At 47.8% G+C, this 25888-nt stretch overlaps 1 protein-coding gene across 13 annotated transcripts in view; it reads left to right on the plus strand.

Annotated features, from left to right (window-relative positions):
* The window catches only part of RGS6 (regulator of G protein signaling 6), a 629079-nt gene that overhangs the window by 504308 nt on the left and 98883 nt on the right, over positions 1 to 25888 (plus strand). For 11 of the 13 annotated variants that reach the window (XM_047862117.1, XM_047862126.1, XM_047862124.1 and 8 more), the window contains 6 exons: positions 2916 to 2980; positions 7592 to 7668; positions 10064 to 10145; positions 11683 to 11757; positions 13437 to 13535; positions 14664 to 14725. In XM_047862117.1, the coding sequence (XP_047718073.1) occupies positions 2916 to 2980; positions 7592 to 7668; positions 10064 to 10145; positions 11683 to 11757; positions 13437 to 13535; positions 14664 to 14725 (460 nt within the window). The remainder of the gene's footprint in view (positions 1 to 2915; positions 2981 to 7591; positions 7669 to 10063; positions 10146 to 11682; positions 11758 to 13436; positions 13536 to 14663; positions 14726 to 25888) is intronic. The other 2 variants (XM_047862129.1, XM_047862121.1) reach the window with 1 other exon arrangement.

Here is a 25888-nt window from a genome sequence, read left to right on the forward strand (position 1 = left end):
ATGAATGAATGAGTAGATGACGTAGCAAATGTCATAATGGAAACAGCTCTGAACTAGGCCTTGGTTCTCATTCCACCCCCACCACTAACTGGCCGATGGGTCACTCACTTCACCTCTCTGGGCCTTTGGTTTTCCCAGCTGGCAACGAGGGGCCTGTACTGAATGGCCCCCCGGGTGACTTACAGTGCTAAAATCCCAGTGTACTAAAAAGCAGTTCAAGGGTATGAGGAAAACAGAGAAATATGGTTCCCTGGTTTAAGAGGTTGAGGTAAACAACATCACTCGTAAAGACAAAGTTTGAAGAGGGAGTCAGTTCTTTAAATACATTGAAATAGGATGAGGTCATTATTATTATTATTTTTTTTTTTTACTGCCTAGTTGCACATAGAGTATAGGAATCCATTCACTTCATAACATTTTTTGTGTTTTCTATTTATATCGTGGTGAGATGCGGTGAGCTTGAGATGGCAGCGGGTCATCCGAGTGATGTGCCAGGCGGTGGGGTTGCCAGGTGTGAGGGCAAGGAGACAACGATTTCTCAATGAGGAATTAAATACCCAGATAAAACCAACATGTGAGCTTAAAGCAAGTCCCCCAGATGCCCAGTAGTAGGACTGGCTGTCATTGTCTGTGGTCATTTGATTGGTCAGGCGTCACAGCAAGCACTGTTGAAGGCACTCTAGTCAGTGCAGACAAGCCCCAGGTTCTATGCCAAGAAAAGTTCCACTCAACAGCTACATTCTACCTCCCTAGGTGGGGTGAACAGACCCCCTGCCATGTGGCATTGGCCACAGAGGGAGCAAGCTGAAGTCAGGTGACCGTGTAGCTCGCGGTCATCAGGAATGGTACCAGCTCTGCATTCCACGTGTGGTGTTTTACTTCACAACCTAGCTGGCCCATTCTGACCCGGATGTGCTAGAAATGTCTCAGGATGCTTCTGCTTAAATAAAGCCCGTAGCCCAACTTGGGTTGCATTTTCCTGGGTTTTACATTTAGCAGTACCGTCTGCAACATACCGTCTGCGACAGCAGTGTTCAAAACAGCTTTCGCCTCCACTGAGCTGTGCTGCTCCTGAGTCAGGAGACCAGCGTGGTGGGGCTGGTGATATGTCAGGCTTCCTCTTTAGGTGGCTCCCAATTCCATAGGCTGCCTAAATGGTGGTCCAGGAGACCGAAGGAGGTATCTTATAATAGAGCAGACGCCCCTTCATCAGACATAATGGAGAGCTGTACCTGCCTGGCTCTTTGCAAAAGATAGTCAACAGAGAATTATGAGAAAGAGATACATCCTTACCTGATCACTTCCTGTCAACATAAGCTATACAAAAGAACAATCATTCGATGGCTTTTTGAGATGGGACCAAAGACTCTCTTTGATTATGGGCCCTAATAATTTGAGTTTCTTTCTTAATTCAACCACACTCAAAACAAACCATCCAGTTTGAGCACCTTTGAAATGCATCAAGAATTTGAAAACACTTTGGAAGTAACCTGTATGTTGACCCCTTTCATATTCGTATTATTTTCCCCCTTTTTTTTTTTCAGTTATTTCACCTCTACCAAACTCATTAGCAATTGTCTTAGCCCACTCTTCGTTATCAAGTTGTTCCAAACCATTCAACTGGGTCCTCATAGAAACAACTCTCTCTTTTCACACTAATTTCATCAGTGAAATGTAATATTTGGTGAAATTACATTATTAGAATAACAAGTGTGCCTGACATAAACAGACTTGTGAACAAGCACAACTGACTCTCATCCACATACAGCTCAACTGATGTGAGCAGAAATGTGAGCATACCAGAGCAGGCTGCCAGCCATGAGGTTCCAGCGTCTTGTAAGCTGCCATAGGCAAATTTTTCAGGCCACATGGAGGAGGTTTGTTGATCCAGCAAGGAGTTAACTAGCTCTCCTAGTATAACTAAGTTTTCAAACCACAGGCCAGCCACAGGTCCTCTCTGACCCTGTCTCCTGGCCATCCTATTGGTCACTCATACCATTCATCTATTGTCTTCCCTGGATCATTCTACTTGGCACTGGAGAAGGAGGGAGATATTGAAGAAGCAGGGCTATGGAGAGGAAGTGATGAAGGCATATGTGAGAAGGAATCCTCTGGCAACTGAGGGCCAAGAACCCTTCTTTAGCTTGGGAAGAGAGACCCAAGATGTCCACCATTTCCACTGTTTATTCATTCCACCTGGTAGGCCGGCCCTGGTGCTAGGTGCAGGGATTCAAGCTGAGTAGGACACAGCTTCTGCCCTTGAGGAGCTCTCCGCCTAGAGCTGGGGACAGTCTGGTAAATCCATGATTACAGTGCACTGGAATTAAGTTCCATGGGTGAGGATGAGTAGACGCTATTGGGAACACTGAGCTGGGTCTTCCAAGATTAGTAGAAGGTTGCCAGATCTTCCATGTGGAGAACACGTGGGCAGAGGAGTAGAACTGAAGGGTTTGGTAGCCTCACATGCCCAAGGGAGGCTGGGAGGGAAGAGGTTGGCAAGGTAAGGAGACTGGAGCTTAAAGAACCAAGCACACCACCCTACGGAGCCTGACTACTCTTCTGAGGTCACTGAGGAAGCAATGCAGGGAGTATAGGCAGGAAGGTAACATGATCTTATTTGTGAAAGATGACCCTGGTGGAGGATGCTTGGGTGAACAGAATGAGGAGGGTGAAAGGGAGCAGTCAGGACTAGAAGATGGAGTCCTCCTCCAATCCTGACCTTTAAGGAAGATTCTTGGAGGGTAGGCATCATGGCTTCCACATGGAAGGATGTTCGGCTCAGTGCAGCACCAGACTCACAGGGAGGGCTGGCTGGATGGCTGGGTGGATGAGCGGATGGACAGACAGATGGGTGGATCTGTGACGCCACCACACTGCTGGGTCTGCACGTGTTGTAATTTCTCTTCTTCCCTCAGCCATCTATCTCTGTAAGAGGACAATGCAGAATAAAGCGAGGCTGGAACTGGCAGACTATGAAGCAGTAAGTATGGTTGTTTTGTAGCTTAGGTGTGGGAGGAGAGTAAAACCCTATCTGCAGCTCTGTTTCTGCTTCTCTCTCCTTTTTTCTCTCCCTTGTTCCTTTCAGGCGGTGGAAAGGAAGTGTCTTTTATTTCCCCTCCTTGTTCTCACCTCCTCTACCCATGCAATAAAATTGCACCTTTATATAAAGAGCTCTCAAAACTCAGCCATAAGAAAACAAACAGCTCAAAAATGGGCAAAGGACTTGAACAGACACTTCACCAGAGAGGACGTAGGATGACAAATAAGCACATTAAGAGATGTTCAACAGGGGCGCCTGGGTGGCGCAGTCGGTTAAGCGTCCGACTTCAGCCAGGTCACGATCTCGCGGTCCGTGAGTTCGAGCCCCGCGTCGGGCTCTGGGCTGATGGCTCAGAGCCTGGAGCCTGTTTCCGATTCTGTGTCTCCCTCTCTCTCTGCCCCTCGCCCGTTCATGCTCTGTCTCTCTCTGTCCCAAAAATAAAATAAAACGTTGAAAAAAAAAATTAAAAAAAAAAAAAAGAGAGATGTTCAACAGCATCAGCCATTAGGGAAACAAAGATTAACTCCCTGGGGAGACTTCTGGGGGTAGAGTGGCTAAAATGAAAAGTACTGATAATGCCAAGAGGGAATGCAAAATGGCACAGCCACCCTGGAAAATGGTCTGGCAGTTTCTTACAAAAGTAAACATATACTTGCCACACACCCAAGCAGTTCTACTCCTAGGTAGGCACCCCAGAGAAATCAGAACTTCCGTTCACACCCTAACCCTGCTGACAGCACCCCTGTTTGTGATGAGCAAAACCTGAAAACAACCCAAGTGCACTTTAAGAGGCGAATGGCTAGGGGCGCCTGGGCGGCTCAGTCGGTTAAGCATCTGACTTCAGTTCAGGTCATGATCTCACAGTTCGTGAGTTCGAGGCCCGAACGGGCTTTCTGCTTTCAGCACACAGCCTGCTTCGGATCCTCTGCCCGCCCCCCCCCCCCGCCCACCTCTCTGCCCCTCACCTATTTGTGCATGTGCTCTCTCTCTCGCACTCTCTCTCTCTCTCTGTCTCAAAAATAAATAAGCATTTTAAAAAAAGTTAGAAGAGGTGAATGGCTAAAGAAACATCATTACGTCCCAACAGTGGAATTCTTCTCTGTGGTGAAAAGGAGTGATTGTTGGTCCACACAACCACTTGGATGTGTCTCTGAGACCTCACACTGAGTGAAAGAAGCCAGTCTCAAAGGATTACAAACTGTGCGATTCCATTTCTATGACATTCTCATAAATACAAAACTATCATGAAGGAAAACAGATCACTGATTGCTAGAAGTTACGGGGGGGGGGGCGGGTAAGATGTGGCTCTAAAGAGATAACACAGAGAGTTTTCTGGGGGTGATGGAACTATTCTGTATCCCGATCGTGGTGGGGGTTCTGAGAATCTGATCCATACGTGTGTTAAAATGCATAGAAGTGTGCACCGAGAGGAAAAAGAGGGGGGCGGGTTCATAATATGAGAATTTTTTAAACTTACTATGTGATAATTTTGTAATGGCATCACCAAACCCACCTCCCTTGTGCTTGGCAGTAGATGTAGAATCTAAGGACCAAGTTCAACCCGGAAGATAAGATACGTGTCAGATGGAAAGGGTGTTCTCTCCCAGTTTTCCTTCTGCACCACCTTCCTTCACAAGATGTGACCCCTGCAAAATTCAGAGGCCCTGCCGCATGCGTGCCCATTCCCATTTAAGACAGCCAAGGCACAGAGAACTTGACGACTCAGATACTATTTTAAATATTGCAAATTTATGGTTACAGGATCTCTCCCCCCAAACCAAACTTTATTGCGCGTCACAGAGAATCTGGGGAACTGCCCAGATTTTCACGTGCCCTCCAGAAGGCAAGGGAGTTCCTGAGCCATCAAGTGACTGAAGGGCTGGGGGGGTGGGGGGTGGGGAGGAGCAGCAGTGGAGCAGTGAGGAGTCCTTCCCCCATAAACCAGCGTTAACAGGACTTCCAGAGTCTTCTTTCGAAATGTCCCTCTTGCACCGTCTCAGTCTCCCACAAGCGTGAGGCCCTCTGCATCAGACCTTGTCGCTCTTGGGTACCTGTGCACAAGCCAATGGGGAAACAGTACTGGAGAACACAGTGCAGGAGTTGACCCAGGGCCTCGGGACCTGGCCAAAGTGTGCTTATCAGCGAGAGCCATTAAACATAAATATGTTGTGGCGAGGGGGGGTGGTGCCTGGGTGGTTCAGTTGGTTAAGCATCCAACTCCTGATTTCAGCTCAGGTCATGATCTCACAGTTTGTGAGGTCGAGCCCCACATTGGGCTCGGCACTGAATGTGGAGACTGTTTGGGATTCTCTCTCTCTCTCTCTCTCGCTCTCTCTCTCTCTCCCTCTCCCTCTCTCTCTCTCAAAAATAAACTTAAAAAAAAACATAAATAGGTAGGAACATCATGATCTTCCCAAGCAAACCCGACAGTGGCTGTTCTGTGGATCTGAGCATCCTGTTCCTGTCCCCTCACGTGTCAGCTGTCACCCCTCTCTCAGAAGACCACTGGCCTATTTTTGGGCACCCACTGTGAGGCGCTACATCCCTTCCCTAACACAACCTACCGGAAAGACCCAGCCTGCAGAAACAGGGGGCCCCTCCACCCTCTGTCTCTCTCCCCTGTACTTTCCATGTTTTAGAAAAAAAAAGAAAATTGTCCATGTTTTCCATGTTTAGAAAAACAGAAACGAGACAGCATCAACTCCTGATATATTTTATCCAATTGCCTTGTCTCCTGCCATAGAATGTTCTACTTTGGTATTTGTAAAGAATATGGCATTAAGATGTTCTTTCGGGTTGAATTTCTGCCTAAAAGTGGTTAGATATTTTTTTAAAAGAATTTCTTTTCAAAATTCAGTAATTTTATTCATTTTTTTTCTGATGGCATATTCTCTGTAAAACCCAAATTCAAACAGCAAAGAAAGGAGAGGAAAGAAACTGCAATCCTTCTCCCCTATCTTTTTTTCTGCACATGCATTTTTTTCTTTAAAAAAAAATATCTGAATCATACCCTGAACATTGTTCAGTAAGCTGCTTCTTTCCCTGATCATATACTGTAGTATGTTGAGAGCCTTTCTATTATCAGTAATAATATCCACGTTATTGTTTTTATTTTTATTTGTTTATTTTTGAAAGAGAGAGAGAGAGAGAGTGAGCAGTGGATGGGGTGACAGACGCTGAAGCAGGCTCCAGGCTCCAAGATGTCAGCACAGAGCCCGACGCAGGGTTTGAACTCTTGAACCATGAGATCGTGACCTGAGCCAAAGTCGGACACTTCACCGACTGAGCCACTCAGGCGCCCACGTTATTGTTTTTATTTTTTATTTATTTTTTAATTTTTTTAAGGTTTATTCATTCTTCAGAGACAGAAAGACAGAGCGTGAGCGGGGGAGGGGCAGAGAGAGAGGGGGACACAGAATCCGAAGCAGGCTCCAGGCTCGGAGCTGTCAGCACAGAGGCCGACACGGGGCCCGAACTCACAGATGGTGAGATCATGGTCTGAGCTGAAGTCGGACTCTCAACCAACTGAGCCACCCAGGTGCCCCATTAATGGCTGCCTAGTATTCCATGGCATGACTGTGTCATAATTTATGTCACTGCTCCCTAATTGACGTTTAGGCATCACGGCCTTTGCTTCCTATGAACAGTGGGAAAATCAAAGGAACAGTTATTTTGAGGTACTTGTACACTGAGCCTTGGTAACAACTGAGTTTAGGTGTGTTGATCTTCAACTGAAGCTCTTTTTATATTAATAATCCACTAATGAGGGTAATCAATTAGCGTTGGCATGAGCTCTATGAAAATACATAGCATAATGTGGGCTCTACCCTTGCATTCCATCAGAATTAGGTGGCTCATTAGGGGACCTGTCAAACACCCCCTCCTCACTGTCCTTTTGTGCCACCAGGTAAGCCTACAGACTTAGAGAAAAGGCTTCTCCCCTCTTCCTCTAAAGGCAACCCTAGATGCCTTTTCTTTCTTCCTGGTTTTGGCTTTTCCTTCACAAACATCGCAAATATAGACACTCCCTTTTTTCTCGCTTTTGACCCCAAACTCTCAAAGGCATGAGTGCCAGGTCATCAGGATTCTCATTTCTTGCCACCTTCCTGGACCCGTTTGCTGGAAGACAAGTCCTGAGAAATCCATTCTTGGTTCTCCTCATGCAGATGTCCAATAGGCTGCAAAGAGTCCCCTCGTCCCTTCCCCAAATGTGGCGTGAATAGCCACAAAGCCTTCTTCCTGTCTTCAGTGGCCTTGATGACAGGCGCTATGTGAGTTGTGTTCTTGTAAAACACACAAGAGAAGAGGAATCAGGTGAACCACAGAGACTTCAGATTTAATGGGGGTGTAAATGAATATTAATTGTCCTACTCTGTACAGCAGGGTCTGGTGCAAAATCACATTGGGTTCACATCCAGTGGATTTAAAGTGGGGGCTCTGCCGCTCTGTTGGGAGTAACCAAGATAGATGACTGCTTTGTAATAAGCATAGGTGTTGATGTGCAAACTTACAAGGATTAATGCCTTCTCGTTGATTTTCATTTCTCATTAGGAAAACTTAGCAAGACTCCAGAGGGCCTTCGCAAGGAAGTGGGAATTCATCTTTATGCAAGCAGAAGCACAAGTGAAGTAGGTGAACTTGACAGAGACCCTGGGAAAGTGAAAAAAAAAAAACCTCTCTGGACTATGGAGGTGGTGTGAGATTGGTATTACCAAGGCGGGGCATCCTTCCATGGCCAGCCAGCTGTGGTCAGACGCTATCATCTCACATGAGGGCAGCAGAGTAGAAATCAAGGTCAAGATGGATAAATTTCATCTTTGTCATCAATGGCACTCTGAAATAATTTCAAAAGTGTGTGTTCTGGCAAACAATGGGCTTGCTCCCCAGCGTAGAACTCTGGTTAGAAGATGTCCCTATTTCCTGAAGAGAGTTCCAATTATTCTTCTGTGCTTAGGGGCTGAAAAACATCAGACCCACTTTTCCTGTAGGTCTGGAGACTTTGTCTTCAGAGGAAATCATGTTGGAGTTTTAGGGAGGCCAACCCTTCTCCCCTTTCCCCCAGGGGAGGGGTCCAGAACCAATCAAAAATAAGGCACAGAAGTCAGACATTGGAGGCCAACGTGTTAGGATTATTACTGATACAAGCCAGTTTATAGGGCATGACTTTGGATCTGTGACTACAGCTCTTGACCCTGGAATTAAACTCACCCATGCTGGGCAGAGCTGGATATCTGCAGAACCCCCCACCCCAGCTCAGAGTCGACCCCTATAAGTTCACTGCGTGCGGAGTGAACAGAGTGCCAGAACATAGGGCCTGGCAAGGACCGACCTGAGCTTTCTCAGTTTCTTCTTTCAGATCGGCCAGTAAAGTTAAGGCCCTCTTTCTCCCCCGGAGTACAAGAGATGAGAGACTAGCTGGAGTGTTTTCCCCACATGTGTCCCTCCCAGGGAGTAGAGTGGAAATCCCTTCCCCTCTAAGGAAACATGAGAAGTGGGCATTAAATGTCCCCCTGCCGACAAACATTCTTGTCAACCAGATCCTTTCAGTCCTGGGAAATGAACCTGCTCAGGTTGGGTTCTTTCTGGCCCTTTCCAGCAATGGTCTCTGATTTTGCAGGGAGTGTTAAGAGATGGAGGAGGGGGATGAGAAAGGGACCCTGAGCTAGGCCAAGGCAAGCACCTTCTCCCTGAGCAGCCCCCCGTGGGTCCTCAGAGGACCCCTTCCGCACTCCATGGGCACTGTTGCAGCCCCATCACCTGGGCTGGTTCCCGGCTGTGCGGGTGAGCCTTGATCACAGGTGTGGTCGTAGTTGGAAATGACCCGACGTCTTTGAGTCCAGTGGCCGGCACGGTGCCATTGCTCTCGCCCTCCCTCTGCACTCTCTAGCTTTCCCCTCTGCCCATGAACTCACACGCCTGCAGAACACCCCGGTGCTGCCGGCAGCCTAGGAGGAGGTGGGCACCAGGCACCGGATGCTGAGCTGTGACTCTGCAGCCATGGTGGCCCCCGAGGAAAGAGCAAGTAAGAGGGTGGGAAGGAGGCAGAATTGAGCCTGTGGACCCAGAAGCCACTGGGAACCAAAGAGGAGCACTAATTTGCACTTTCAGGATCACACGGCATCGTGTGTTAAAAAAGGAGGGGAAATCGTCACTTTGTACATATATGGTATTTCTCGATTAGCTTTTCCGATTAACTCCCGACTACTTTATAATTGTGGGCCATTGAAGTACCCAGTAATTATCACAAAAATCACAGGATGATTATGGTTTATTTCAGATCAGTCAACTAAAGTGTTCCCAAGAGAGCCAAGAACCAGAAGTTACACGACAATTAATCTGTTATTTTTTACTTAGAGAGGCACTATGAAGTAATACAGGCTTAAGAAAAAAAAAAAAAAGAAGAAAGAAAAACCTCTTATCTGTGTTCTGATCAGAACATAAAGAACCCATCTTTGTCACCTGTGATTTCCCTCTTGCAATGTGTGCCTCCCCGAGCTGAGGCCAGTGATATTTGCCCTCTGGATCTTGTCACATGCTAAGGCTATGACTCTGCTTTTAGAAAGCCAGATGGTCTCAGTGACTTTTAAAACACGTAATTGCAGCATTTTGAAGACACCTCTATTGACTCGGAATCTAAAGCAAACTTTCAAATTTGAGGCTGGAACACCACAAGCCCATATCCTTTACTATAATTTGAATATGCAGCATCCACGGTGACAGGGGTGGGGGCAAGCCCACAGAAAATTCAGTTCCGAATAATCTGTCTTAATCACTCAAATGGACAGCCGGATTCTGGTTCTTTCCTTGGGTCTGCCATGCTGATTCCACCTCTCTGATGATTCGCAGTCTAGGCGAAAACAAGTCCTCTTCCCATGTGTGGGCTTCTTGAGGTTTCCTTGAGGGAACCGTCCGCCCCTGGTTGACAGCTGTGCAGAGAGCAGGGGTCACACAGGTGCCAAGAGCTCTGTGTTCACCAAGCTCCTAGAAACAGGAGCCTCTGATTTCTTTTCTTTGCTCTTTCAGGATAGATCGGAAAAAGGACAAGACAGAAAGGAAAATTTTGGATAGTCAAGAACGGGCCTTTTGGGATGTGCACAGGCCAGTGGTGAGAAAGCTCTGCTTGGTTCTCTACGTTTCTGGTTGGGTTTTTTTGTTTTGTTTTGTTTTGTTACTTTTCCCTCTTCCTTCACTTGAAAGAAAAGACTATCTTTAGCCACCAGGTGTCTCATTCTTAAAACTAAAGGAAATTGCTAAACTTTGTGAAATTGGTTTTCCCATTCAGTCAGCATAACCTCGGTAGATGGTCTGGAATGTATCTCAGTTCCAGCTTTTAAAAACTATTCATCCATGACAACATGAACTTGGAAAAGGGGCGCTGTGGGAAGTGCCCCTGGGGACCTCTGGACCCCGGAGGTTTACTGCTTACAAAATAAGCAGTTTCCATTTCTACTGTCATTCGACCCCAAAACTTAGAATAATCTCCAAATGCGGCCCATTCTCGGTATTCACGGTAATCACGTTCTATGAAGTTGCCAGCTCCGCTGAATTAGCGAATGCTGAGCCATTTTCCTGGGAGAAATACAGGGTTAGGTTCCTGTGATCCCCTGGTCACAGCATTTTCTTCAGGTGACCAATACGTAACCACGGCTCAATTCTGCTTCTGTTTAAAGACAGCTTATTCCATATATACCGTTGATTAATATCGAACTCATGGCCAACAGCGCTATAGCTCACGCCGGAAGGAAGCTTACCTGACACACCTGTTGTCTCTGCCAGGCACCTCACGCCTTGTCGCGCGTAGGAACACTAGACAGCACTTCAGCCCCACGTTCGGGGGCCACTTGAAACAGCAAAACCACCAACGAAAAGCACGGACACATGGAAAAGGTGGTACCAAAGAGGCCTTGAAAAGGACATTTGTTTACAGTAGGAGATGAAACAAGAAGGCAGAGCGTCGGCTAATTCAGCCTCGCCGGGAACGTGCACACGTCTCACAGTTTTTGCCACTGTGCACAGGTCCACAAAGAATGACGAATGCACCACCAATACCGATTTGGGGGTTCGAAGTAAATGATAGCTCGTAGGTGCATTCACAAAGACCAGATCCGTGAATAATGAGGCTCGATGCAGTTCTGATTTCCTGTTATTAAAACAAAGCTTGCATTTCCCTCATGAAAAGGAACCAGAGTGAGGATACCATGGCAGCCCTTCCTAAGAGAGCTGGTTAGAAGCAAAACCAAAATAATAATAATAATGATAATAACAATTCCCCATCGTGGTATTGGATTGTTTTTAGATGGTTAGCTACGTGTAGCGACAAAGGCTGTGGCTGAAACTATCTGGCCCTTCTGAATAACCTGTTTACTCTTATAAACGGTACACTCTGTCCTTTCCATGTCATCCCTAGACAGCGTGAGGCAGGCTTGTATTATTTCACGTGAGAACTTGTGGAGGAACACGTATTAAAGATGAGACGTCTTTGTAAGAGAAACTGTAAGTGGCAAAATGGAGACAATCATGTATTATCTGTAATGGGAAAGACAAAGATTGGGTCTCACGGTGTCACTTGGGTCACATTGGAATGTGTGATTTTCACCGGGTAATTTATACGGTTTTCTTTTTTTTTTTTTTTTTTTTCTCAGCCAGGCTGTGTGAACACAACAGAAATGGATATCAGAAAATGCCGGCGTCTGAAGAACCCGCAAAAGGTTAAGAAGGTTCGCTAGTTTAGCTGAATTAAAAATTCTTGATGCAAATAGCCCTTCCATTTCTGGTACTGTTCAAGCAGTAATTTGCTATGTGTTAATTCTACCCCACTCTGTCCTGTGAAACCATTTCATTCATTCATTCTGCAAATATTTGTGGGGTGGCTGATACGTACCTGGCACCCTTCTTGCTGCTGTAATACAGTGACAAGTCCTCACGAAGCCCATGGCCAGCACACGCCAACAGGCAACAGTACCAGGAAGGCTGCACTAGGGAAATACAGGACGGTACAGGAGGGCGGGGAGGGGGGCCCCGGGCTGGGGGCTTCCGGAGGGCTTCCAAAGCAGGCTCAGGTGCGCTGAGGTCTGCAGGGTAAGTAGCAGTTGGCTCTGGGGAGGAAAAGAAACTAAAAAGTATCAAAATCCCACCGGTAAAGGTGAGCTTAGTACTTTGAAAGGCTTTTATATGGCTAGATCACTCAAACTCGAAACACCATCTTGCTCAACTGTGAATGGGCCGATGATCGTTTGTGTTTCACGATCCTGGAAGGGGCAGTAGCCGTGGCCTACCCAGGGGTGACATACTCCGTCTGCCCCACGACGGCTATATCCCCATCTCACAACGGCACCCAGGACCATATTGGAGGAGAACCTGTCTGTCCTCCAAAATATTAACTTCAAAAAGTTAGAGATGTGCCCCCGGACATTCCTATTTCTTTCCTATTTCCAATCCTTCCATTTTCATATACGCACGCACACACACACATACACACACACACACACACACACACACACACACACATACACACACACACACACACACACACACCCCATGACATATATATCAACTTCTCGAATCTACTTACATATTTTATTCTTTACTGAGATGATTATGCTATCTTGTATTGTATTATGATATTTTATAGTGTTACTCTTAAGACATCCTCATTTCATCTTTAAAGGCCCCCTAATTCTACTATTCCAGAATTTCATGGAGCTCACCTCCACTCTATCTGAGCCCTTCTTGATTTTATAGATTTCAGCTATACGTTGCATACCCTTCTGGGTTTTGTTTCATTCCCAAAGCAAAGGTTGTTTTTCATCTGTCTCTAGCACAAGGAATGGCTTAATCAGCAGCCATAGCAACGTGGAGAAACTGAGGCCAGAAAGCTCTTTGGCTGAAAAGGAAGAAAATCTGAAACTTTGCCACCTCAAATTTATATTGGATGAGCATGTCGTGTGCATAACTTTCAATAGTGGTTCTTGAACTTTCTTATGCCTCAGAATCACTTGGGCCATTTGATAAAAGTGCAGATTCAGGAGCCCCACCCACAAAGACTCTGATTCAGTAGGTCTGGGGTGGGGCTCAGTGTTCGTCTTCACCAAGAACTCCCAGATGATTCTTTGCAGACGGTCTATGGACCGTATTTGGAGAAACACTGATATTCAAGGAGACCGTTTCAGCTTAGTGAGAGGAAAGATTGTCTAATAGTGGTAACCCAAAGATAGGACAAAGCTGCTTCAAGAGGAAGAGTTCCCCTCACTGTAGACATTTAAGCAGAGGCTGACCACTTACTGTCAGGATGTCACAGAGGATATTGGAAACATCAAATGAGTGCTTGCACTGCCTGCCTTTAAGGCCCCCTGCAACTCTGTGGGTGCGTGATTCTATATTCTTCCTTCTTCTCTAGTCAGTGTATGGTGTGACTGAAGAGTCCCAGTCGCAAAGCCCCGTGCACATACCCAGTCAGCCAATCAGGAAAACTACAAAAGAGGACATCCGGAAACAGGTGAATGAATGGACTCCCACACTCCCAGGAGGAGACATGGCCAGTTTGAAAGCCCTTTGAATGCTCACCTCTGAAGGCTGAGTGAGCTTTGAGTCCCTGGAAACCACAGTGGAACCCAGCTGTGAATGACTTGAACTCCTGAGTGCTGAGTGTGAACAACCGTGGAAGCCTGAGAGGAAAAATTCTCCACCGGGTCCCCCCAGTAGTTATTAGAGAAGGGCAGAGTCCCCCCAGTAGTTATTAGAGAAGGGCATGAAGGAATTACCCCAATGCCTTGGGGGTGACTGCTCTGGTCGGGGTTCCCACAGAATGTTGTGGGGGCCGCAGTGGGGGAGGGACTGGTGTCACAGAGTCCTTACAATTGTGATGCACTTGCAGAGTAAGCCAGCTAGGAGCCACCGACTTTATTGCTGTGATGCAAAAGGCAAGCTTATAAAGCAAGAAAGCTCTGTTCCTGGGGCCGAGTTAGCATTATTTGGTTGCATGTTGTCTCCCTTCATGATGGGAAGCTAACTGGTCAACCCAGGTCGGCAGACAATGGCTAATTACACGACTCCTTTCTAGGGTTCGCTGGTAAGGAAGGAACTTTAGGGTCTGCTCTTCACATTATGCTTTACTGACTTCTGGGGGCAATCCAAAGGCATGAACTATTAGGTGCCAGCCCTTGACAAGTTTATGTTGGGGAGTCCAGGGGAGGAAACAGATGTATTGATGACTCTAGTCTAAAGTGCACCAAGCATGTGGGTGTGATGCGGGTGTGAAGGGTGTGCAGAGGGAAATCACCAGAAATTAGTCCAAGTGGATATTGACGGCTCCTGTAAGCGTTGCAAAGTTTTGCGGGACGTATACGCCACCGCCTTTAAGTTTGCGATCGCCTTTGGAAGTCGAGACGTAGGCTACAACACAGCACAGGAGAATACTGACATAGGTAAATTGTAGACTGTGATTCCCGAGTGTGGTGGGAATTCCCAAAAGGGCACACGGTCGTTGGAATACAAGGCTGAAGGGTTGGCCAAGGCTGGCCAGAGGAGGTGCTTGCATCTGGACGGAAATACAAGGCTGGGGTTCATGGGGTGAAGGGGAAAAAATCGAGTGTGGCCCTAACACCTCTGTTCTGTCTTTCCCCAGATAACATTTTTGAGCGCACAGATTGACAGACATTGTTTAAAAATGTCCAAAGTGGCTGAAAGGTATGTTTCCCCCTCCATCATATTACTGCTTCCTTCTAATTCAACAAAGGAGAAATGTTATGGGGGCGTGCCAAAAGGCAGACCGTAGTCATTTCTTAAACCGATGAGTGAGAAAACCACAGGCCTCGTGCAAGCACAGCTAAGATAGCAGACCTCCCTTGAGTGATGTCAGGAAATGTTCTGTTGCGAAAGCTTTTCAGGGGGTGGCCACGGGACCTTGTCAATCTAGGAACAATGTCCTTAAAAGCCACGCAACGTACTTTTGCCTTCAGACCCTTGATTAATTCAAATGGAATTGCTCCCTTTTCGGCCATAACACGCCCAGATTCCCTTTATAGGGGGAAAGAAATTACGTATGCCCTTTGAGGTGCTGGCCGCGCAAACAGGAGGGGGCCCGGCCGTCAGGAGGCGTTCTGCCTCTACACACCATCAACCACAGAACTGCATCAAATCAACTGTAAAGAAAATATTTGGCACCTCCAGCCTGGCTTCCTCAGGAGCATTTGTGCTACAATCTGCACCGGTAGCTGGTTCCACTCCCACTCTGTTAACTCACGGGAGACTCCATTTTGTCAACTAAATGGGCTGTTTTTCGAAATCTCAGTGCCGAGGAGAGACCACCTGGGGAATCTGTCCTGGAATAAATCTGATCAGACAGTCCCAAACCGCACGTTTGTTCATCCATATGCTGCCGTTTAAGCGATGGCCAGCGTCTGAGGGATCAACGGCTTAAGCTGTGGGTCTTAGCATTTATTGGATATCAGAGTAAAGTAGGTCCTTTAAGCCCAGCTCACACAGGGGTCTGGCCATGCGTCCAACCTGCTGGCCTTTCTCTGCTGGCCCCTGGGGTGGGCCTGCATCTTCTTTCCAGATAAATAGCAACAAATCGAGGCTAAGAAAATCCCACTCCCAAAACCAAAATCTGAATGAACACCCTGGATTTGGGCCCACATCTCCGATGGCCCCTCCTATCTATTCTGGGACTTCTTGGTACTGTGGCTATTGACATTTGGGGCAGTCCTGTGCATTTTAGACTATTTAGCAGCATCCCTGACTTCTACCTACCAGATGCCAAAACCCACCTCACCATGGTGACAACAAAAATGTCTTCGGACATCACCAGATGTTCCCAGGGCAGGACCAGGGGAGGCAAAATCGCCCCCGTAAGCATCACTGAGATTCCCGTTTCCCCTAATGCAAGTGCTTCGGAAGGTGGCCGGTGGCTGGAACTCAGTTTACACTTAGACACCGATTGCTGTGGAGCCATATCTGCAGCTAACTCTGTGCGGCCACGGAACCATCTCCCCCCACCCTCCATCCCCCCCCCCCCACACACACACACTGTTGTGACATGGGGCTTCCCATGTACCAGGCTCTAAAATTGCTTTTCAGGTCTCACTGTGGTTGCCTTTGTCCCAGAGAATGCCCGTGATGATCTTGACTCCATTGGTGCCATAGCCTGTCAGGGACTCCGAGCTTCTCTCTCTGTGAAAGAGGGACAGGAATGCCTGTCCTTGTGTTGCCGAGAGGATCAGTGCTAGTAATGCCTGGCCTTCGAAGGGCACGTGAGAGTTTGTGGTCCAGGGAGAGCATGTGAGGGTGGGGGAAGGGGAGCATCTCTCCTTGGGTCAAGTTATTCAGGTCAGTGGTCTTGAGCAGGACATTCCAGGTGGGGAGGAGTTAAGGATGGGGTTTCCCAAACCCTAGATCTGGGGAATCAACCAAATTCAGTGGGTCCAGGTAAATCCACGGAGCCTGTATTTTGAATAATCTGCAAGTGGGCTGATCAGGTCTCCAAGGATTTGGGGAAGCCCTTACCCAGCACTCAGAATGATCTGGGAGCTCCCAGGACAAGGGGCACCCAGCTGTGTCTGATCTCTGGGGATATGGGGAAAGAGCCAGAACCGGTCAGCCTGAGGGAGGCCCACTGACTCCTGGCAGGTGTGCTGGGGCCTGAGGCCAGGGCGGGAGACAGTCCAGGTGGCCCGGGGAACCTGGCAGGAACTCTTGTTTGTTTGTTTGCAGCCCGTCAGGAAGCACCCCACCTAGCAGCATCTCATTATGCCAGAGAGGCTGCTCCCCTGGCCCCAGAGAGATGATTCCCACCAGCCCCTCCCCATTCCCAGCTTGAAGCTTCAGGAGTCTCCGCCCAGCAGAGACTGGATTTGATTCCCAGCAGCAATAACGGGCAACTTCTCAATGTGACACAAGGGTTTTTCATTAGAACCGCAAGGAAACTCCCAGATAGAGTGGAGGAGGGAGAGGAGACGGGTGTTAGCAGGAGATAAAGCAGCCTGGAGCCTTGGCCTGTCAGAGGCTCTGCGGGGGTGGGGACAGGGAGGTGGTGCTGGCAGCTGGCCTTGGGCACGACTGCTCTGCTTACCGAAGGTGAAAGCTGAGCTGTGTCAGGTGGGCGCACACGTCCCCGGTCCCTCGGGGGTCTGGTTTCCCGGGCCCTGCGGCAGATGATGGGTGTAATTAGTCAGAAGCCGTCAGGCAGAGGACCCGTCCCCCTGAGAACAGGCCCACGCCATTTTTCACCCGGGTCCCTGAGAGCTGATGGTGGGGAGAGGCCTAAGGGCTGGGGATGGTGAAGGCCCAGTTCTAAAAAAATCAAGAGGGGCGCCTGGATGGCTCAGTCAGTGAAGCATCCGACTCTTGATTTGGGCTCAGGTCGTGATCTCAGGACCATGAGATCAAGCCCCAAGTCAGGCTCCTCAATGAGCATGGAGCCTGCCTGGGACTCTCTCTCTCCCTCTCTCTCTGCCCGATACCCCCACCTCATGTGCAAGCATGCGCTGTCTCTCTCTATATGTATAAATAAATAAACTTAAAAAAATAATAATAAGGGGCCCCTGAATGGCTCAATAGGTTAGGCGTCCGACTTCAGCTCGGATCATGATCTCACAGTTCGTGGGTTCAAGACCCACGTCGGGCTCTGTGCTGACGGCTCAGACTCTGGAGCCTGCTTCGGATTCTGTGTGTGTCTCTCTCTCTGCCCCTCCCCTGCTTGCACTCTCTCTCTCTCTCTCAAAAATAAATAAAACATTAAAAGAAAGGACACTATATTTCAGTGAACTTTCCTGGATGACTTCTATACTGTGGTTTAAAACCACCAGTGATCAAGGTCTTATGACGTGCCACAAAGTGCTCCCCTTTTTCTAAACAGCCCCGGTCCATTACATCCTTTGAGTCTCTGTTTCTGCTTTTTCGCTGTTGGTTTGTTTTCTTGTGTCCGGTCAACAATCTGTAGCAGACCAGGTGTTTCAGTCAGATATCACTGAGGGACAACCCAACCTCAAAACCTAGTGGCTTCAGACAACAGGCATTTACTACTGCTCACGTGTTCATGCGCCAGCTGGCCCTGTTGGGCTCTCACTTGTGTCTGTGTGCGGCCGTGGACTGGGTAGGCAGCTCTGTGACCTTGGCTGGGCTCTCAGATGTTCGGCTTCAGCTGGTTTAGGATGACCTCAGCTGGGACAACCGGGCTCTCCTTCATGGGTTCTCTCATTCTCCAGCTACTTTGACCTTGTTCACATGGGAATAGCAGGGTTCCGTAAGAGAGAGCGGAAGCAAGCGAAGCCTCTTGAGGCTTGGAACTGGCACTCTGTCACTTCTGCTATGTTTTCCTGGCTACCACATGTCACAAGCCCGGCCCAAATTCAAGGGCTGGAGAAATAAGACTCTTCTTAAATTGATCTACCATACCAGGAAACCAAATGACCAAGCTCCTTAGCCTTGATTCTAAAGCAGGAGTAAAGAGTCTTTTCTGAGAGATGGGCTCTCCCGAATTCAGGTGATAAGCCTTGAGGAACAGAGTTTGTGTCATTGTAGACTCTGCTCAGAGCCCCTTTTGGTCACATATCTCACCCATGATCCCTCAGTGGTTGAAGGTGCCAAGTAAATGAGGTCTTCCTGTCCTTTGCCAGAATCCTCAAGGGAGCCCCTATTTTATTCACCCAAGCCTTACGGCCGGCACTTGACAAACCGATCTGGGAATGCAAAACTCCATACATTTTAACTCCAAGTTGTCTGTGTTTCTTAGGGTTTCCCCCAGAGACGTCCCCTCACTCACAGTGGCACTGAGCTTGGCCAGGCACTGCAGGAACCACACCACCCTGCCCCACACGGAGAGAGCGACTTGTCTCGTCTTGTATCTGCTCGTGTGCTTGGCTGTCCTTGCCCTATCCCTGGGAGCCATTTGTGCAGCACAGCTGACTGCTGGATTGATTTTCTACCATCATCTTGCTTGCCCATCTCGGGATCGTGGCTGCTCTCTGAAATTGGATGCTGGTTCCTTCTCTGCCTCCCGACCCTCCATGATCATGAAATGTAATTAATGAAATGAGATAAGACAGCAAGGGGCTGGCTGACGGGTTTTAAAAACCTGCTAGGGTGATAGAAGTCCATGAACTTAATGTCTAATGACTGTTTCAGGGAAGGAAAAAAGGGGCCAAAGAGGTCATTACAACTTTGCTTTTGTGTGATTCCAGACACCCTGCGAATCCTTGCTTTTCCTTTCTCCCAGCCCACCTTAGGTGACAGGGAAAAAAAAAGATCAGAGGCAACATGATCACCAGGGCGAAATCTGGAAAATAGGAATGATGGTCACTGTCCCATAATGCTTTCCACTCTGTGCCTTCTTGTCCCAGAGCTGCTGGCCATCCCTCACTGCCTATCTCCCTGGACTTGGTGGGTCCATCTTCTCTCCTACCTGCTCTGTGAACCACACTCCATATCTGTGCATCATTCTGGGGATCCCTTCCAGGCACCCCTCTACCCATTACAGACGGCATCTCTTCTTCCCCCAACTCACCTGTCTTATCTTTTTTGTTATATTCTATACAATATAGGGCAAAATTATGTCTTTATTTTTTTGTTAAGGGAGAAAGGATGAATTCTAAAACTTTTCTCTCAGGTTTTTTTTAAGTGGTTGGACTAAAAGTTTGCTAAATTTGCTTTTGTTATTTCTCTCCTCTCTAGGTTTATCAAAAGGAGAACCTCATTAGCAATCTATATTAATAACAGCTATATATATATATATATATATATATATATATACACAGTTGACCCCTTGAACAACAGGAGTTTGACCTCCTTATACAAGAATTTTTTTCAATAAATGTAGTACAGTACTGTCAAAGTCTTTTCTCATCCTTATGAGTTTCTTAGTAACGTTTTCTTTTCTGGGCCACCTGGGTGGCTCAGTCAGTTGAGTGTCCAACCCTTGATTTCAGCTCAGGTCATGATCTCACAGTTCGTGGGATCGAGCCCCACATCAGGCTCTGCATTGATGGTGCAGAGCCTACTTGAGATTCTCTCTCTTCCTCTCTCTCTCTCTCTCTCTGCTCCTCCCCTTTCTCTCTCTCTCTCTCTTAAAATAAATATATTTTTAATAACATTTTCTTTTCTCTAGCTTACTTTATTTAAGAATATAGTACATAATACATATACAAATATGCATTGTTTATGTTATCAGTGAGGCTTTGGTCAACAGTAGGCTATTAGTAGTTCAGTTTTGGAGGAGTTCAGAATTGCATGGATTTTTGACTTGCACGGGTGTTTAATGCCCCTAACCCCCATGTTGTTTAAGAGTCAACTGTAATACATAGAACATGTATATGTCATATATATAAGCCCCCTATGTACGCGTGCACACACACACACGCACGTATGTATGTATATGTAATAACCATGATTGGTTAAAGTAGTTAGAAGCCGTAACTTTGCTATTAGATCAGTGTGAGCATCATCCTGTGATCCAGGAAGCTGTTCACTATTTCACAGCACTAGTAGGCGCTGAATAATGTTGACTGAACGACTAACCATGGGCTCTACCCTTAGTGGCTAGTTGGTGAATTTCTGCTGCTTTCTACAAGAAAATGGAAAGGCATATGGGGATAAATCAGCCAGCCCCATATTTCACCCAAGAACCAGTTCAAAGCACCTGATGACGGTGGATAGCACGTTTGCTAATGGCTGGTGTGTCAGCACCTTCTAACGATGTGAGAATTTGGCATTTGAAAATAACAACACCATATACTGGAGGCAGAGATAAGGGGACAAGGATATTAAAACGGCTCAATGAGAAGTAATTGTCCTAATGGACTTCCTCTGGATTTCCTGTATTTATTTTATTTTTTCCATTTCCTCCCGTATGAGTCAGCTCAGGTAGCCATAACAAAATACCACAGACTGAGTATATGGGTTTATAGAGGTCTGAAGTCCATGGTCAAGGTGCCAGCAAGGCTGGTTCCTGGTGGAGCCTCTCTTCCTGGCTTGCAGACAGCCCCCTCCTTGCTGTGTCCTCACATGGCCTTTCCTCTGTGCGCACACACGCAGAGGAGAGAGAACTCCGGTGTCTCTTCCTCTCTTTAGGAAGAAAGTTCTACCAAATCAGGGCCCCACCCCATGACCTTAATCTTAATTATCTCCTTAAAGACAGTCACATTGCAGGGGTAAAGCTTTAACATGTGAAATCGGGGGGTGGGGGACACAATGTAGTCTGTTCGATGCCACCAATTCTGCTTTGGTGCCACCCACACCCAGCAATCTGTGGACATCGTTGCCTGTGTGCTATTACGTGCCAGCTGTCTGCAAAGCTCTTTCCATGCCTCTCTGTTCTCTCTCTGTGCTTTTCCTGTCCTATCTCAAATCTTCCTGTAGTCACTGATAATGACTTCGGACCCAAATAGTACTTCGTATCAACCACTGCGACCTCCCTCGTTGCCTGCTCACCCGTTTCATGGTCTTCATGTGTCTCCACGATACTCTGGTATCTTATCTGTGCGCTGCAAGGAAGTGCACGTTCGGGGGAGAGGAAGCCTCTCTGGCTAACGCTACAAAGGGCTGCCTCCGTGAACTCCCCTTCACATTCCCATCGCCTTCATCCTATATTTCGGTTGTATTGCTCTGTTGTCAGGCAATAGAACCCCAGCTTGAACCCAGTTCAGCTAAAAGGAGCATGTGCTGGGGCGCCTGGGTGGCTCAGTGGGCTAAGCGTCCAACTTCAGCTCAGGTCACGATCTCGCGGTCCGTGAGTTCGAGCCCCACGTCGGGCTCTGTGCTGATGGCTCAGAGCCTGGAGCCTGTTTCCGATTCTGTGTCTCCCTCTCTCTCTGCCCCTCCCCCGTTCATGCTCTGTCTCTCTCTGTCTCAAAAATAAATAAACGTTAAAAAAAAATTTAAAAAAATAATAAATAAAAGGAGCAGGTGCTGACCCACAGAATACAAGGAGGAGCTGCAGAGTTGAGCTCTGGGAAGGCCGGCAATGCCACTAGGCTCTAGAGTAGCTGCAACCAGGGCCTTGAACACTCCCGAGACCCCTTCTTCGTCTCTTGTCCTGTTCCACTTTCCACATTGGCCTCCTCCTCTTTCATCACAGACAGTGTTCAGAAACAGCACTGCCTCCAGCCCCTGAACTTTGTAACTGTGGTTTCTACCACGGAAGCTGGAGAAGGATTAACCCAGCGTCGGTCAGCAAGGTGTCCATTCCTGGACAGATCAACCGTAGCCAGGAGCAGGGTTTGTTAGTACATGGAACCCCCTAACGCAGCGCTGGGCGCACGTTGGGGTGCAATTTCCAGGAGGTGAGGAGAACTGAGCAAGACCCCAGAGATGTCTTCTGTGCTAGTTTGCCCATTCTGGAGGGCTTCTCACCGCCCAGGATTCCCAGCTCCTTTACTCACACCCCAAGAGGCACAGCACAAGGGTCAACACAACCAAGTCCACTCACTGCATTCCTGGAAGCCACTTCTGCCTCCATTTGTACCTCTTTTCACACCTGAGAAATGACGTTGCATGACCTACGTGCAGATCCTGAGGCCTTTTATTCTCTCTGCGTGAAGCTCAGTTTTTATCCTGTGTAGCCAACCCTTTGTTTCTTTCTGCTGTATCTCACTTTAGGAGAATTAGCTCCTAAGCATAAGGCACGTCCGACCCGGATGAGAGGCAGCAGGGACCAGATGAGCAGTGCTTGCTCGCACGCACTCCTTGGGCTGTTTCTGGCCAGTCTCGTGGTGTTGAGAAGCATAGGGAAGAGACCCTCTTCCGTCTCTTCCTGGTGTGGGGTGTTCTCCCACCTCCTCTCCATCCTCTGCCACCGCAATGATGGAGTTAACCCTCTTTGCCACTCTCCCTGAGAAGGATCAACCCCCACAAGAGCTAGGAGAGGAGTTAAGGCAACAGACTACTAAGAGCCAAAGCCGCTCACAGGAACCTCCAAGAGAAGGCACTTTGCTCTCTCCTGTCTCCCATGCAGCCATGATGGCAAACGGGACAAGCGAGCAAGCATAGATTCATGAATGCGGAGTTTATTTGCATAGGTTGTATCAGTGACAGCGCCATAAAACACGTTGGTGCCATTCCTAAAAAGTCCACGCAAGCCTCAGATACACCGTTTACCTACCACCACACCCTCTGTTAGATGACTTCATTTTCAACCTTCTGCACAAGTTCCTCTCAAATTACACCTGTGGAAGACAGAATAATGGTTCCTCAAAGATGGCCACGTCCTAATCCCCAAAACCTGTAACTATGTTAGGTTACATGGCAAAGAGGGATTACGTTTGCAGATGAAATTAAGGTGACTAATCAGTTGACCTAACATAAGGGGATTACCCTGGATTATCCAGGGGGGCCAGTGTAATAGCCCTTGTTGTAGACAACGGAAGCAGAAGGGTCAGTGTCAGAGTGATACAACGTGAGCCAGCCTTGGCCAGGCATTGCTGGATTTGAAGAGGGAAGGGGACCAGGAGTCAAGGAGTGTGGGACGCCCCTACCAGGGGGAAAAGGCAAGGAAATGGATTCTCTCCTCAAGCCTCCAGAAGGAACATGGTCCTGCTGACACCTTAATTTTAGCCCAGCAATGTCCATTTCAGACTTCCGATCCTTAGAAGTATAAGAGAATACATTTGCGCTTTATTTTTATCTTTTTAGTTTATTTATTTTGAGAGAGAAAGCATGAGTGGGGGAGAAGCAGAGAGAGGGGGATAGAGAGAGAATCCCAAGCAGGCTCCGCACTGTCAGTACAGGGCCTGACGTGGGGCTCAATCTCACAAACCTTCAGATCATGACCCGAACCCAAATCAGGAGTCAGACACTCAATAGACTGAGCCACCCAGAAACCCCACATTTGTGCTTTTTTTAAGCCACTAAGTATGTAGCAGTTTGTTACAGCAACTGTTAGAAATTCATATACCATCCAATCTCTCCCTTTCTCTTAGAATCTCAAGATCTTCCTTTCTAAAATGCCTTTAAAAATTTCTGAGTCTCTCACTGATCAGAAGGTCCTCGTAGAGCCCTGTCTAATTCTGTCTAATTCTGATGATTCAGTCAGTACATCCCACTTCTACCAATATAATATAACGTTTAAAATGCACATGACCAACTTTTACGGTTCTCTTTACAAAGCTTCCGACCGATTTTATTTATGCAGCTATAATTTAACAAAACAGCCGTTCCTCTTCTAATACAACAAATTCCCCTGCTGGCCAATGCTGCCCATCACTGGGGCTGGGGAACTGATTAGTGATCGTGCAGATCTGAGCTCTCTGGCCTCAGTGCAGATTGTCCGGGCATTTCTGTAGGAAGTTCTTACCCCTCTCTTCTCGTGTTCTTCCACTTATATCCAGGGTCCTGTTCAAACCCTGTGCTCTGAGAAGGCACAGTGTGGGGCTAGGCCCTTGGAACAACTTCATTCACACTTTTTTAATAAAATGTTTGATTTTGAGAGAGAGAGAGAGCAGGGGAGGGACAGAGAGAGAGGGGGACAGGGGATCTGAATCAGGCTCCATGCTGACAGCAGAGACCCCAATGCAGGGCCCGAACTCATGAACCGTGAGATCCAGACCTGAGCTGAAGTTGGACCCTTAACCGACTGAGCCGCCCTGGTGCCCCCAACTTCATTCACACTTAATGCCTGTTACATAGTCGTGTCTCGTGCTCTTAACTTGCGTGGTTACACATCCCTCCTTGGGCTCTCAACCACTTCTCTTGAACCAACATCACCGTTAAATCTCACCACCTCTCCTCCACACTCTGAAGATATCCCCAGATTTCCCTAAAAGAGACTTGACTGTGGGCCTGTGTTTCATTACCACTCGCTTCCTCCTGGCTGCTCTCTGGCCTTGTGGGGTCCTGCTGCCTCAGGCTGGTCAGCAGACAGCCTTCCTGCAATAACAGGCCACCAACAGGCAGGCTCCACGAGTGCCTAGGTCCTCAGAATTCTCACCCCAGCCTCTCCTGAGCCTCCCTTGCTTCTCCTGGCCCCAGGCACTTCTGCTGAGCTTCATCTGGGAACCTAGGTGTGACACGTCCCCTTCGACCTGCCTTCGCAGGTCATAGGTGTGGCCATGTGGACAGTCAAATAAAACAAGCTAGAGAGGTGGCTGGTAAAACCTCCACCCTGTCTCACAGAAATCAGAGCAAGAGTAAGGAAGGGAGGGGAGGAAATTTTGTTTTTCCATCCCTATGTGTTACTTGAGGGAAATCCATTTCTGGTTTAAAAATAAAATCCCCCAAAACTTGTAATTAGCTAGTTAGAAGACCCCCCACAACCACCACCTTTGTCTTGGGCTGCTCAGGTAGTTGTCTTTGATTTGAGATCGGGGCCACCAGAGGCTGAGGTCATTGAAAAGGCCAGGGGGCAGACATGCTGGGAGGGCAAAGGGGTCACCGCTGAAGAGAGGCCCATAGACTACACCCACCATCTCAAATTCTGAGAATGCTGTGGATGCCCAAATATGTCATAATCAGGAAAGCCCCCGATGCCTCATCATGACTCAGACACATCTCACATGGACCGTTGTCCCTCAAACAGGACCGAGGTTACCAGCTGCTGGTGCGAAGGAGTCAGGTGGCCAAGTGTGCCCTTTCCATCCTCATGCCTAGATTCCTTCATGTTCCCTGCAGTGGGTTGAACAGTGGCCCCCAAAAGGGTATGTGCAAGTCCTCATCCACGGAAGCCGTGAACATGACTTATGTGGGACGAGCCTTTGCAAATGTAAATTAAGGATCTGGAGATGAAATCATCCTGGATTATCCCAGTGGGCCCTAAACCCAAGGACAAGTAAGGAAGAGAAGGGGAGAAGACCCAGACACAGAGGAAAAGTCATGTGAGGACAGAGGCAGAGATTGGAGTTAGACGTCCACAAGCCAAGGAGT

The sequence above is a fragment of the Prionailurus viverrinus genome, chromosome B3 (genome assembly GCF_022837055.1).
Source record: "Prionailurus viverrinus isolate Anna chromosome B3, UM_Priviv_1.0, whole genome shotgun sequence".
Taxonomy (NCBI): Eukaryota; Metazoa; Chordata; class Mammalia; order Carnivora; family Felidae; genus Prionailurus; species Prionailurus viverrinus.